The 15,165-nt window shown below is 41.7% G+C and overlaps 1 protein-coding gene across 4 annotated transcripts in view; it reads left to right on the top strand.

The window, feature by feature from the left end:
• Window positions 1–15,165, top strand: part of LOC124158462 (transient receptor potential cation channel subfamily A member 1-like) — a 180,189-nt gene that overhangs the window by 141,646 nt on the left and 23,378 nt on the right. For 3 of the 4 annotated variants that reach the window (XM_046533561.1, XM_046533562.1, XM_046533563.1), the window contains exons 15-17: window positions 11,405–11,659; window positions 12,401–12,681; window positions 12,779–12,905. The exons of the other annotated variant lie outside the window; for it this stretch is intronic. In XM_046533561.1, coding sequence (XP_046389517.1) covers window positions 11,405–11,659; window positions 12,401–12,681; window positions 12,779–12,905 — 663 coding nt within the window. The remainder of the gene's footprint in view (window positions 1–11,404; window positions 11,660–12,400; window positions 12,682–12,778; window positions 12,906–15,165) is intronic. 4 annotated transcript variants of the gene reach the window in all.

The following is a 15,165-nucleotide window of genomic DNA, read 5'->3' as shown; positions in this document are numbered from 1 at the left end:
TTTTTATTCCATAAAACTCATACCAACGCAAAACCAATTGGATAAATTCAAAGATTTTTTGAGGAAAAACGATATCTCGCGTGGCATCGAAAAATTGGTCATGTTTGGGCCTCAGTATCTCACTAAAGGTTCGTATATATGTAAAATGGCATATAAAACTATATCTGGTAAAGATTTATGATTATTTACGCTAAGTTTCAAGTCTCTATCCCTAAAAGGTCATTTTGAACTTTATTCCAGCTTTTTCCGATTTCGGACCAGTGTGCGCGGAGTAGGAAGACGATCGGCCGCCGCGGCTGGCGTAAACGCGTAAAGGTATTCGGCGCCCACGTCGACAACTATAGTGTATTCGGCAAGCTGAAACTACCTGGCCAAGGCATTAGAATGACTTATCGGCTTTAAAACTGCATTATTACATGAGTTTCATGATAGCGCTTCCTGCCGGCATATTGCTGGACCTACTAGCCTCGAAAGCTCTGTAACCTTAACTACTCGACTTGACATTCGTAATGCTACTCGAAACGCTCGAGTCGAGTACCAACTACTCGATCGACTTGAATTTTCGAGTACTTGCACATCCCAAGAAGATTTGTTTTGTCATTACGATTACGTGGCGCAAAAATTCAAATGACTGTTGGAAACGCGGTCATATATTTTGTTGTTTGAAGTTCTACTGGAATCGGAATCGATTTTTCACCTCGGCAAGTACTCTTTTCGATTCCGGTTCTTGGTCGAGAATCGAGGTATCGAAGAATCGAGGAATCGAACCGACCCATCACTAATAATAATATGAAATTACGTCCTCCGGGCGTGACGTACCGATACGTCCTAGCGAAAGTGTGCGCGCCCGTTGTATGCTGCGTAATTAAAAAGGGGATTCCCCGGTTAACAGGTTAATACATTTGCTGTGGAGCAGAATCTCCCTTCTTGGGTTCAGAACGTGAAGAGACCCAGTGGACCAGTCGGTCATTTTCTGGACACTGCCTAGAGGTTGTAACTTATTAAAATCTTCGCTGCTTTATAAACAAATAATTCCAATACAATTCGAAACAAACTCTATTTTGAAACTTAGAGCATAAAACCAACATCAAAAGCCACCATGATATCACAATTCCATTTATATCTACCACCACCACTCACTGAACCACCGCCATGAACTGCACCCGCGTGGATCCTGAGTTCCGCCGTATTCTCCTCCTCCCGCTCTCTTCTCCTCTCGTAGGCGCCTCCCCTTCTCTGCTTTCTCTTCCTTTCTCTGCTACACCGCCACCTTTCTTAGTCCCTCTCCCAATCCTTCCTTTAAACACGTCTGCCTCCTTCGACTCTCCATACACAACTCCCCGTTTTCCTTCACAACAATCCCCCCGTCCCTCACTACCATTGTCAGTTTTAAATTATATAAAACAATATGGTGGCTTGTTTATGTTATGTTACATTGCCCCGTCGAAAGAACAATTTTTTTATTTTTTAGATACAAAATTTTGTTTCGAAAACCTCTAATTATAAATTTTGATGGTGGCCCCGACACCTCTAATTTGACTGGTATTTCTTTTCTAAAAATTTCAGCATTCCAACCTGTAGGTCTTACAATATACACTTACCAAACAATTTCAAAATATTATCTTCTAAACAAATGAGATTGAATACCCTATTACTCCCTCCAAATACCAATAAACAAAATAACACTTCAGTCGTTTTCTTAAACACAACAATATTATACTTAATTATTCACATTAGCAGAATATGCCTCGTTGACCATTTGATCAGATATAACATCGGCATTGACCTGAATAATGTACCAGATTAACAATAATATTTAGGAAAATAATAAACACTTGAAACCATAACTTTGAAAACACATTCATACCTCTTCTATTGCAGTTTAAAGCCAGAGCACTTCACTCCCCCTTCCCATCACATAAACACTGTTTACTCCATACTGGCATTTCATTTTTCTATTTGCCACACTTATTTCACTTATCACTCCCCTGCTTTATACACTTTACTCATTCATTCATCATTGTCATCATTCATTCCAAGCATATAAACATTACATATGTATTTAATAAACAACCAACAAAACATTTTTGTTATCATCCCTATCAAGGTATAACACATGTATTTATCCTCAATTTTATGTGGTCATATCACCCTTCCACCATCTCTCCAGGATGTAATTACTTTCGCCACTTATCTAATCGCCCTACGCGCTAATCCCCTAAGTTGCTCTTTCATTGTCCTGCAACTGACCCTTTTGCTACAAAGTATTTATTCTCCCGTCAGTATAGGATTATTCCTCGCGTTAAAATTGCTTCTTTGTGCTTGCCTTTCGCTGCCGTAACTACAATGTAGGTATTCGTTGTGATCTAACTTCCCCTTTTTCTTCATCTACCGTCCATAGTTTGCTTCTGAAATCGGGTTAAGACGGTTGTGGTGTTTGCGTGTGTGTGTTGCTGTGGTTGGTGGTGTGTTTTTGTGATCTCTCCTTGATATCGTTTTAACTTGGATACATGGAATACTCCACGTTCTTCTTCTGTTATGGGATGTATCAGTAGAAAAGTAAAACTTCCCTTGGACTCCTTGATCCCGTATGGACCCTCATAGATAGGTAAGAATGCTTTGAAAATTTTTCTTTCTTTATTTGAAACTGGATCCGTAGGTATCAACACTAGGTCTCCCACTTCAAACTTTTCTATCCTTACTTTGTGAGGTCATTTAAAACAGAAGTCAAGTTAGCGTGGTCCATGTGGAATCCCGCGAAGTAATTTATCAATCCTAAGAATGACTTCATCTGTTTCCTATTCCGTGGGCGTGGGAAATCACGTATGGGTGCTAACTTCTCCTCCGCAATTGTGATCCCTTCTGTGCATATCTCATGTCCCAGGAATTCTATCCGTTGACTGCAAAACTTCACCTTTTCAAAATTCATTGTGATGCCAGCGTCTTTCAATTTATCCAGCGCTCTCGCCAAATGTCCAAAATGTTCTTCTAAATTCTGTGAAATAATTAATAAGTCATCGACGAAATTCAGACAGAAATTCTCATGTTCGTCTCCCAAAATATATTCAATTGCTCTCACTAATGCACTGCTATTGATTGAACAACCAAACGGTACTCGGGTGGATTGGTAGATCCTTCTCTCAAATGTGAAGGCACAATATTTCCTAGATTGTGGGTGTGATTCTATCTGGTAAAAACTCTGTGTGAGGTCCAGCGATGTCATAATTTTCGCGTTGGCGCATTCCTGAAATAACTCCTGCGGTGTTCTGGATGTGGCATAATCTGGCTTAATAATTTTATTTACTGCCCTTGCATCCATGCACAAACGTACCGAATTGTCCTTCTTAAGTAAGCAAACCAACGGTGATATGTAACGTGACGTACTCTTCTCGATAATCCCTTGGAGTAACAGCTTTTTAATGGCTTCCCTTGCTTTCTCTCGTAGATTCAGCGGAATAGTGTAACATTTACCATGAAATTCTTCATCTTCTTTTACCTCAATTTTATATGAATACCCTTTTATTTTCCCAGGCGTATTCTTAAATATCTCTTTCCTCTTCTTAATTTCTTCCGCTAATACTGCCTTCTCTTCTCTTGAAAGCTCCGGGATCTTCTCAATGCTGCTCTCTATCTCCTCCGTGGAAATCACTTCTTCCTCTCGCGTCACATATCCTTTTTCCATCTGCATTTCTTCTATGTGCATCACCAGTCGCTGCGAAGGTACTTCTGCCCCTTTGAATGGACATCTCACCGTCTTTTCTCCTTGCTTTATAATTACAACCCTATCTCTGTAGTCAATTTTAGCCCTCCACATATCTAAAGTGTCCGTACCCACAATGATTGTTTTTATTAACCCCGGGACTACGGTAAAATTCAAGTCAACACAAATATCTCCGATTTTCATCGTGGGAAATATTTGTTTTTTAATTCTACCACTCTTCCGTCCAATCGCTTCCGTTACTTGAACTCCTCTTACAGGTAACTCCATCACTTCCTTAAAATATGCTTTGTTTTCATCGTAAAACTCTTCACTTATACAGGTAATCTCCGATCCTGTGTCTATAAGTGCACCAATTTTCAATCCGTTAATTGCTATCTCTATTTCCGGGCATCTGATTCCTGGACCCCCGTCATCTTTCTCCTCTTTGAGTAATTCTTGTGGTGACTTTATTAGACTCCTAACTCTATTTTTCCTCTTCCTTTTCTCCTCTGTATTCGTATTCTTGATCGTCCCATCTTCTTCGGTCTTTGGTGCGTCGGGACATGGAATACAACGAGACCTATTTAGTTTTCCGATTTTCTTCCCGCAACACTAATACCATCGTTCTTCTCGAAAATGAGGGTATTTACGCGATCAGCTGTTCGGTGATATTCCATTTCTCCCCGCCTGTACGGATTGTTTGGATCCCATCTCCTGTCTCTCCCTCTCTCTCGTTCCATTGTTGGCGTCGGTTTTCCCGTTGTCCTGCCTCCGGTCTAGACTCTCGGTGTTGTTCTGGTGCGGCGTTGTCATATCGTCCCAAAAGTTCCAATAATTGCAGTAATGCCGTTATATGCTGTGTAATAATGGCGGCATTTACTTCTGGTCCAAAATGATGCTCGAGTCTATATATGATTTCCTCGTCCTCCATGGCAGGTTGCAATTCTTTTGCTGCACTTATCCTTTTCGTAGCATATTCTACCCTGCTCATATTTCCATTCCTGTTGTATTGACCGGAATCGAGCATTCTCCTCACCTCCATCTGATGTTGTTTTCCCCAAAAAGAATAATTTTTTGAAATTTCCCATATCAGTCTGCAAATGATACGTGGCAGTCATCCATTCCCCAGCCGGTCCTACCATGCCTTGCCGAATAATTTTGAGCATGTCACCATCCGTCAGCTGATATAATCCTTGATACTCCTCCAATTCATGCATATATCGCATCGGTCTCGCTCCTTTTCGTCCATCAAACTGTGGAATCTTCACATTGATTGCAGGTATTTGTGATACACTTCCTCCTTTGTCGCCCCGCATTCTCAACCACTCCGTCTCCTTCCGGCCGATTGATTGCATTCGTTTTTCTAGCCTTGCCGCTTCTGCTTTTGCTCTCTCCGACACCTGATCTATTTTCACGTCGCATTCCAGCATTCTTTCGCTTACTATATCAAATTTTCTCTTCGTTTCTTCACCGATTTTTTCAATCTCCTGCATTGTTCTTCCTTGTACGTCTTTTAATGCTGCGCGAACTTCAATCCTCTCTTGTCGTGAATCTTCTTTTAATACACCAATCTCTTCCCTAATCTCTTTCTGCCCCATCTCCAAGTCTTCTCTGTGTGCGGATAGCTTCTGTTTCCATTCCTCTCTTATTCCTTCTACTTTCTCTTCAATAAGTTGCTTAACCCATTTATGCCTAGTGTTCCATTTTTGGAACACCTGACGCGACTTTCTAATTTAATTACCACGACTAATTACACAGCAATATGCCACGGTTTTTCTCTCTGACCCTCTTTATAAAGGTACATTTTATTACGGGGCGCAAAGAATCAGTCAGTTTTGCCAACCCATCGCGGTCAGTATGTTTATAAATATTGGTCTTTTTTTTCAAGGCAGTTTTTCTGAGACCATCTCAAATGTTATATTAATAACTATTTGCCATTATGCCCAAATGTTGTAATTTTTTCCCTGCATGTTCAGTAATAGATAACCTATAGTGCTATAGGAATAAAATTTTGAAACAATGTATTTTGTTTTAGTTATAAGCTTTTATTTAACAGTGTTCCATTTTTGGAACACTAGGCAAATCCACTACTATCATGTGTGCATTCAGGCGCACTGAAATATTCACTTTAACTTTAAATAAAGTCAGCAATTAGATTTTATGCGACTGAGGGAAACTATGATATGTCTTGGCTATAATCAGATTCCATTTCAGTGAAAGAATAAATACATCGATATCTGATCAATTATGAACAGAGAGATGAAAACATATGAGTCACCCTGTGCACTCTTCCATTCGGGACCAAGCCCCTTGGGTCATATTGGCATCGTGAGCATTAATCAATGAGCGAAGCGCAGCTGCTTGCACCCAATATGCATCTCCTTTTCTTTTTAGCAGAAAGTTTATCGTAAGTGTTCGGGATACGCACTTGTCCTGCTCAGAGCTACCCTCCCCCTTTCTGCCTAATCAGCCATTAGAGTAATGCTTATATTCCTTTCCCTCTCCGTGTCTGAAGGCTGATAATGATGATGACTATACACAGTGAATGATCATGCGAATGATCATGCTGAATGATGATGATTTCTCCGGGAATGAAATCATTCGCCGTGTATAGCGGAAAAATTCGCGAATGAACCGCCATGATCATTCAGTGAATACTAGAACATGTTCTATTTTGCTTGCATCATCCCATGAATGATCTTTTCATCATTCAATATGATCATTTGCATGTTCATTCACCGTGTATAGCCGTCTTATCAATGGGAATTTTAGCCTTTTAGTTGTGCGCAAATGGAAGAAAAGCGATATGACTGCCCAGTCAGTAGGTGGTAGAGTTTCAGAAGAACAAATCACGAAAATGAAAACCCCGACAGAATATTTAGGATTCCTTTAGGGAACTGAAGTGATTGATATGATTAGCAAATATTCCAATTTATATGCTGCAAGTAAGGGCGTAAACCTTGAACTGACTGTCAGTGATTTTTGGGAATGATTTTCCTGAGTGGCTACATCTGTTCCGAGACGGCGTATGTTTTTGAAGCAAAGACCAGATTCGCATAATTCTCTAGCTACTGATGCATTGAGACGTTACCGATTTCAAACCATATTTTTAAATTTGCATGTTGCTGACAAATCTAACTCGAACCATATGGACAAGTTTTCCAAGCTGTGACCTCTCATAGAGCAACTGAACATTTGCTGGTTTCAGCCTTATCAAGGAAAAAACCCGGACACTCAATACCAAGAATATGGTGTAGGTGCTTCAATTGTTTTGCAATTTACTGAGGCACTCACAACGCAGCATCCTGGTAAATACCATTTGTTGTTCGACAACTTTTTCACAAAAATATCACTCCTCGGTAAGCTTCATTCAATGGGCCATCAAGAAGCAAGTACAGCAAGAAAAGATCACATTGACAAACCTCCTTTAATACCGAATGCTAACCTAAAGAAAAAAAAGATGAGGGCACATTTGATTACCTAATCGATGGTAAAGGCAATATTGTTTGCAGATGGAATGATAACAGTTATGTGACTGTTGCGTCTTCTGGTGACGGTATCAATCCTTAGCAACAGGTCAATCGTTATTCTCAAAATCAGAAAAAAAGACATAAGTTACTCAGTCAAATTTAATCAAGGTCTATAATCAGTGAATAGGAGGAGTGGACCGAGCTGATGAAAATATTGACGAGTATCCGTGGAAAGAAATGGTACTAGTGCCCTCTGTTATTCTGCTTTGAGCTGGCTTTACAAAATGCATGGCAATTGCATAAAATAAACGATGTGAAGCCAATTTATCTAATTTAATTTCGTCGCCGTGTTGCTATTCACTATGTAGAGACATATATTAATACTGCTGAGCCTGGTAGGAAAAGGACCATCCATATAACCTTGACTCACGTCAAGACGGCATGAATCATACGATTGTAAAGCAAGAAAAGCAAACTTGTTGTGTCCATTGTCACAAAAATATCACTTAACAATGTAAAAAATGCAATGCATCCTTTCATGTTAGGTGTTTACCTGAATATCACTCTTAATAGTGAGTTAATAAATGACTGAATCAAATGATTTGCATGTTATCATTGAGTACGTCATAGTAGTGGATTTGCCTAGTGTTCCATTTTTGGAACACCACGTAATTAATAATTGGCAAGAGATACATTGATTTTTCTTTCAGATATTGTTTTCATACGTATTTTTATCTATAATATGTAAAAACCAGGGTAAAATTCGCATTTTTCAAACCTTCGGCATAAATGGGTTAACTACACGCTGAATTTCTGCAATTCCATCTGCCTGTTGTCTGATCACGTCTCTTAATAACCCTTCCATGTTCCTCCTCTGCTCTTCTTGCAGTCTTTCTTTCTCCTCTCGTTCTCTTCTTTCCCTTTCTCTCTGCTCTTCTTGAAGTCTATCTTTCTCCACAAATTCTCTTCTGAATTCCTTCAACCACGTAACTACGTCAGGTTCTATTATCTGTGCTTCTTTCAATTTAAACCGATACGAATCAATATTAATTCCCTTTTCCTCAAATGCGGTTCTCAGTCTATCCATCAATTCTTGTTTTACCCCGGCGGTATTCAAACCAAGCTCTCTTAATTCCTCTATTATCTCCGCCTTCTTTAATTCCTTTAAACATTTCTCTATCGTCGCCATTTTTCCAAGTTCTCGTGTACCCGGTCGAGAGTTCACTTATTGTTAAAGTGTGTAGTGGTTGTTAGACTACGCGTGCAATTGTTTACGTATCCCGCTTTCTCAGGGTATCCTCGTGGTTTAACAAACACCGTGGCCTAATTATATCTCTAAATATGCATAGATTTCATCGGATCATGTGTTGCTGTCGTGCCCTCCACGTTGCGGCGCCAAAATGTAACTTTTTAAAATCTTCGCTGCTTTATAAACAAATAATTCCAATACAATTCGAAACAAACTCTATATTTTGAAACTTAGAGCATAAAACCAACATCAAAAGCCACCATGATATCACAATTCCATTTATATCTACCACCACCACTCACTGAACCACCGCCATGAACTGCACCCGCGTGGATCCTGAGTTCCGCCGTATTCCCCTCCTCCCGCTCTCTTCTCCTCTCGTAGGCGCCTCCCCTTCTCTGCTTTCTCTTCCTTTCTCTGCTACACCGCCACCTTTCTTAGTCCCTCTCCCAATCCTTCCTTTAAACACGTCTGCCTCCTTCGACTCTCCATACACAACTCCCCGTTTTCCTTCACAACAATCCCCCCTCTACCTAGTAAGTCCCTCACTACCATTGTCAGTTTTAAATTATATAAAACAATATGGTGGCTTGTTTATGTTATGTTACAAGGTGGTACTGCACTCGGTGGCATTCGGTGAGCAGGTGCCGAGCGAGAGTTACCAGCACCATCTTACAATCTATTAGGGGAGTCGGGTTGCGAAAGAAACTCACCAACGTCTTTCACTGATGGCAAATGAAAGCCAACTGCAAAACCTTCATTTGGTTCAGTCCTACGGGAGTGCCATGAGGTGGCAGCCCTAGTTCAAAAGCCAAACACATCTAGTACCTCCTTTATGCAATTGGAGGCAGCACAATATATATATTTGAATACTTGCTCGCTCCATTACATACAAAATATTTAACACGTTGCATACGGATGGCGACAATTCTCGTTATTTTTTTCCCGAACGTTCCGGATGGATGACGAAGATTCTCGTCATTTAGGCACATCAACCTAAACAATTTTAAAGCGTACAATATGTATTCATTAGTACGTTTTCAGTTGTTGTTTGTTATTCATTATGAATTGATGCATCATAACGCTTGATTGGGTAAAGTTATATTCTAAACATTAGCTTTTGAACCATGTTTAAACCAAAGGCATTACGCCCTAATAGGCACAATTTCCAATCTCAACACCTCCACCCAGAATTGGCGTTCCTAGGAATTTAAATACCCCGGTACGCAACCGCTTTTTGTAGCTAGGGACTCGGCCAGAGGCATGTCTTTTGAGGCCCTCTCAGTACAGGGTCTATAGAATGTGGCATGTGCCCACTGCTATGACTCAACACTGCTAATTTCTGCACCTTCATTACTTGTGGGTGTTAGGCTGATAAGGAGACTTCCCAAGAGTTTTGGGTCTAGATGCGGATTGTGGTATTTTCTGAAAGTATTTATTCAGGAAATGTTGGAAAAATGTCATGGCTTTCTTCCCCATAGGTCCAGATTCAAGAGAAACCCTTTCAAGTGGGTGAAATAAGACAATTCATATAGGAGCTGGGGTGGATGGAAGGATGTTCTGTAGAAACATTATGAAAATGAAGTATAAATCAGTTAATCCCCTAATTAGCAACATAAGTCCTCCTAATTTGGAGGTCCATTAAAAATCCATAAATTAAGATGGAGATAGAAAAAGTATTAATGACTTAAGTGAATGGGGTTGGGTTGTAACAGTGATTCCTTAAATTGTAAGAAAGAAAAAAATTGACTTTACTGGGACTAAAACGCAGGGTGCCCGCTTCTAAAGTGACTAGTCTATGCTCCTCAGCGCACTCGACTGTGCGGTTATTCAAGAATGGAGCTCACTCAGGGGGATGATACCAGGACAAATCCTTAAATGCTTTTGTCGCTCAAATCTGGGCCAATGGGGAAGCAAATGGTGAGAATTGACTTACATTTCCAGTATAATTTCAGGAAATAGTGTGGTCATTTAAATCCTGAACATACCTTCCCTCGCAATGTCTACTTTAGAGGCCAATGTCAGATGGAGCCACCTGGGTGGTGTAACACGCTGCTGAATGGAAGTGTTTCAAACGAGATAGCACGCCAATGAATGGGTTTTCTCTAATCATGATTGGAGGGCTGAGTTGCGCATGGGTAGTTGATCCTATGCCACTACACCCCTCTCTCTCTCCTTCCTTGCGCCAAACGAGTTTCACTGTGCCACCCACCACTGGCAGTGGTGTAGCCACAGTTCAGGGGGCACGTGATCCCCCAAAACCAATTGATTTTAACAGAAATATTTACCTATTGAACAAAATTTATTCTCCTCTACCAATAGCAAAACAGCTCCCCGACCACCCATCGATTGTGTAATTTTAAGTGCCAAAACAGCATAAAACGTGATTTCTGGAGATCCATGGAAATTTTCACATTTTCCTGAAAATGTGAAAATTTCCACCCCTCTGCCACCCTCCCCCCTGCCAACACATTGTCCTGGCTACGCCTCTGACTTGTGGGTCACGCTGTCTGTTGCACCACATAGGCCACCATCCAGGCACGCAAAGATTTATGTCTCTAACTTCTCATTTTGCATAATGGCATCTGCCGCAAAATGAAGAAAAATTGGAAATGCTGTGTCACGCAGGGAGGGAGTCGCAGGCGATCAGACCCACCGTTGGGCCAAACATGCTGATGAACAATCTTCTGTCCTCATTGGTTACATTAGGTTCTTAGTGTAAATGGAAAATACACTGAAGTCTTTGAATGCTTTTCTGTTACCATTGACCACTCAGGTTTCATTATCTAAATGATGCGGATATTCAGTTGTGCTCTGCGCATTCTAAAGATTACTGCGGAATCTCAAGAATTAAGTTTGAATGTAATTCATGGCAGTAAGTAAGTAATAATATGTTCTTCAGGTGTGTTCCTAAGATGTTCAGTAATGCTGATGTTATGTGAATTTAATGCAATAAAAAGTGTATGCATATTCTTTTTCTTTCAGGCAATGGTGGCTCATGGGCGTGTTGAGTTATTATCTCATCCCCTTAGCCAGAAATATCTTCAAGTAAAATGGAATTCATATGGAAAATACTTCCATATCACCAATTTGCTCTTTTATTTAATATTTCTTACTCTAGTGACACTATACATTGCTAATATTCTTCCAAAGTGTGCATCAGTTGGATCTAGACCTCTTGAAGTTTCCAGTATGTGTAATTTGACATTTGAAGAAGGGAATTCATCATTAGCCATAGTGGTGAGTACTTTCCTCACTTTTGTGGAAAAAATTGCCTAATCCTCTGCTGTTGACATTATGGGGACATTTGAGTATTGTCATATCATGGAAACACCCTCTGTTGAGGCAGAGGTGAGTTTTAGCTTGCTCTTGCCGACAAGTGGGAGCATAATGTCATGGCATTGCTCAAGCAGGACTGGAAGATCTTTGTGATTGAAGTGATTACTATAGTGAAGAAAGTAGTTGTGGTCTCATAATGCATTCAGTCACTTTTTAAGCTGTAAGTAAAATTTTCATGCATAATACAGATCACCCAGATTATAATGCTTTGCGTGAATTAATAATAAATAACTTATTAAGGAAGTCTCTAAAATTATATAAAAATATTAATAAATATAATTCACTGATAAATATTATTAGAGTACTTCAAAAGTATGGATTTTTATAATAGTCATGTGACTTTGTTAAAGAAATATATCAAAAATAGAATAAAATATTTGTTTTTCTTCTCGTGAAGCAAATACATGCATAAAATATTGCAGAATATCTTTCCTAAGAAAGTGGGGGCAAGGAAAATGCTTATATTTTGCTCACAAGGGGGCAGGGTTCGAAAATGGACTTACATTATGTCATGCACTCCCTCTACATTCTTTTTATTGATGAAATGCATTCAATTGAAATACCTAATCATCTCTCTTATGTGAGTTAATCTAAACCATTAATTAACTCTGAAGGTTAATGCAGTATCTTTGCCATTTTTAGGATGATTATATCCACAAACGGAAAACGCCTATGATGTACTTCACGTCGATTGGGATAGTCTCGTTCATATTGGTGAACATAGTGCGTGAGGGGGTGCAGGCGTACCAGCAGAGGTGGAGATACTTGCTGGATCCCTTCAATTCTGTCACGTGGATCCTCTACTCCTCCGCGCTCATCATGATCTCTCCTATTTTTGGTGCTCAGCTGGGAGTGGACATTTTCCCTTGTGCCTCTATAACGGCCTTCCTCAGCTGGTTTGCCCTGCTTAGCTATCTTCAAAGGTTTTTACGCTATCGTCATGATTGTATTTTGCTGTCTTTATGCAGTAATTACATATCCTCCAAACACGATTGTTTTCATGTTTGCCTTCTTTTGCAGGTTCAACATGGTCGGAATATATATAGTAATGTTTCTTGAAGTTCTGCAAACTTTAATCCGCGTGCTGTTGGTTTTCTCAATTCTGATCATTGCATTTGGCCTGGCCTTTTACATATTACTCTCTCAGGTATTGGATTTAGTCCTTTATTTAATTTCTTATATGTTTAAATATTATTAGTACATATATACTTGATTATGAGTACATTATTGGTGAATTTGCTGAATTAATGTATTAGTTATTATTATTATTATTATTAGATGGGCGGTTTTTTTAAAGGGTTTAAAAAAGTTTCATCGTCACCTTGTTTTATTCCTCAAAAAATCATTATTTTCTTCATTTTCATTCATTCAGTCATTATTTTTTCGTGTAGCATCTCTTTCACCGCCTTTGCACTCTCCGAGGGGAGGGCCACGCACAGGGGAGGGCCACGCACAGGGGAGGGCCACGCACAGGGGAGGGCCACGCACAGGGGAGGGCCACGCACAGGGGAGGGCCGCGCACAGGGGAGGGCCACGCACAGGGGAGGGCCACGCACAGGGGAGGGCCACGCACAGGGGAGGGCCACGCACAGGGGAGGGCCGCGCACAGGGGAGGGCCACGCACAGGGGAGGGCCACGCACAGGGGAGGGCCGCGCACAGGGGAGGGCCACGCACAGGGGAGGGCCGCGCACAGGGGAGGGCCACGCACAGGGGAGGGCCAAGCACAGGGGAGGGCCACGCACAGGGGAGGGCCGCGCACAGGGGAGGGCCACGCACAGGGGAGGGCCGCGCACAGGGGAGGGCCGCGCACAGGGGAGGTCCGCCGAAGGGGCTGGTTACCGCAACCTTGGACCCCATCCCTCCGCGCATGTGGCCCCCCCCCATCTGAGTGGTGATGTCCCTGTAAAGTTCCACCCTTATTACTACATTCTTCCTCTTTTATGGCTCTATCTTCATTTTTAATATCGTGTCCCCTGATTCCGTCTCTTCCACTTCGGAAAGGACGCCGCCCTGACACCACATGTCGATGAAGGATTTTATGTCGCACTTGAATTTACGGTATATATACTCCCTCCTGATTCTTCTTTCAATTCTTTTTTTGAAGTACTCGGCGTATTTTGGAGCAGATCTTTCTCCTTTTTCCATTGCAGTAAAACAATGATGGATACTGGCCTTTGCTTCGGCTGTAATAAAATTTGTCAGTGGGTCCCGTTTTGCATAGCCGCCCCTCTGAGGAGGGATGCCCCTGTGTAGCTCCAAGGCACTTTTTGCTTTGCACCCCGTGACTCTTGATATCCATTCTTTAGCCATCCGCCATACTTCTCCGGTCTCTCTACAGCCATAATGGATGTGCCACGCCGTGGCCTGTGGCTTCCGGGGCATGTTCTGCACTCCGAGCCCCGCCGCAATCCTGACCGCGACAGGAAAACGGCGTCCGCCAGGCGATCGTGTGCCAGCCTTCAAGACACCTCTCCCTCCCTCCCCAGGATTGGCGCCGTCCAGAAGGCTTTCCAGCACGTAGACTCCCCCCATATGCCGTCCTTGTAAGGCTTTGTTTTTGCTTCCCTTTGTTTTTTTGGGCAACAATTTCTCTGTAAATATCCCTTTTGTGTACGGGAAACGTTCGCATTTGCTTCGACAGCTCGCTCCGGAAACCGAAGGGGAGGGACGCTGCCGTCGGGGGCCATGCTGTGGGGAGAGGTTCTTCCCGTACCTCACGTCCATGGTGTCGAGAGCGTTTTTCAATGAGGAGTAGAATCCGTTCCTCCTAGGTCTCGTCTCGAGGAAGTAGGAAACGAGAATTTTCCAAGGTTGATCTTCACCCGTGACGTATCGTTGAAAGAGGTTTATTCTTATGGCGGTTATTTTTGCCTGCACGTCAGTCAGCCCCAGTCCTCCGCACCCGAGCGGGGCCGTCAGCACGGCTCCAGCGACCCAGTGTGTTTATTAGACACCAGCGACCCAGTATTAGTAGACGCCTAAATGCTCTTTCTGTGGTGTGTTCATACTGTTGAACCTCTGAATTACAAACGCTTCTGTATCGAGTGGCCCTATATATTCTGGCCCATATATTGGTTGGGATAAACTGAAAAAGAACCTCTGATTAGGAAAACCTCCATTTTATCGAAATTAAAAGTGCATATGTGAAGCTTGTCCTCAAGAGTGTAACCACCACCACCGCCTTTTTACGGAGTTCAGTCCAATCAAGGGATCTGCCAAGTTGTAGCTAGCACAGAACCTTGTCCACTGTACTCCATATCTTCATCAAGCACAGAAAAAGTTTGGTCGACCTCCCATCTTCCAATGCTAATTCACATAACTAAGTCTTGGAGACATTTAGTGCATGACTTTTGCAGATCCTTATCTTTCATGGTCCCTCAGAATTGGGCCACAGCTGTTTCAAAAA

The sequence above is a fragment of the Ischnura elegans genome, chromosome 5, assembly GCF_921293095.1.
Source record: "Ischnura elegans chromosome 5, ioIscEleg1.1, whole genome shotgun sequence".
NCBI classification, from domain to species: domain Eukaryota; kingdom Metazoa; phylum Arthropoda; class Insecta; order Odonata; family Coenagrionidae; genus Ischnura; species Ischnura elegans.
This window is presented reverse-complemented; position numbering and strand designations above follow the sequence as displayed.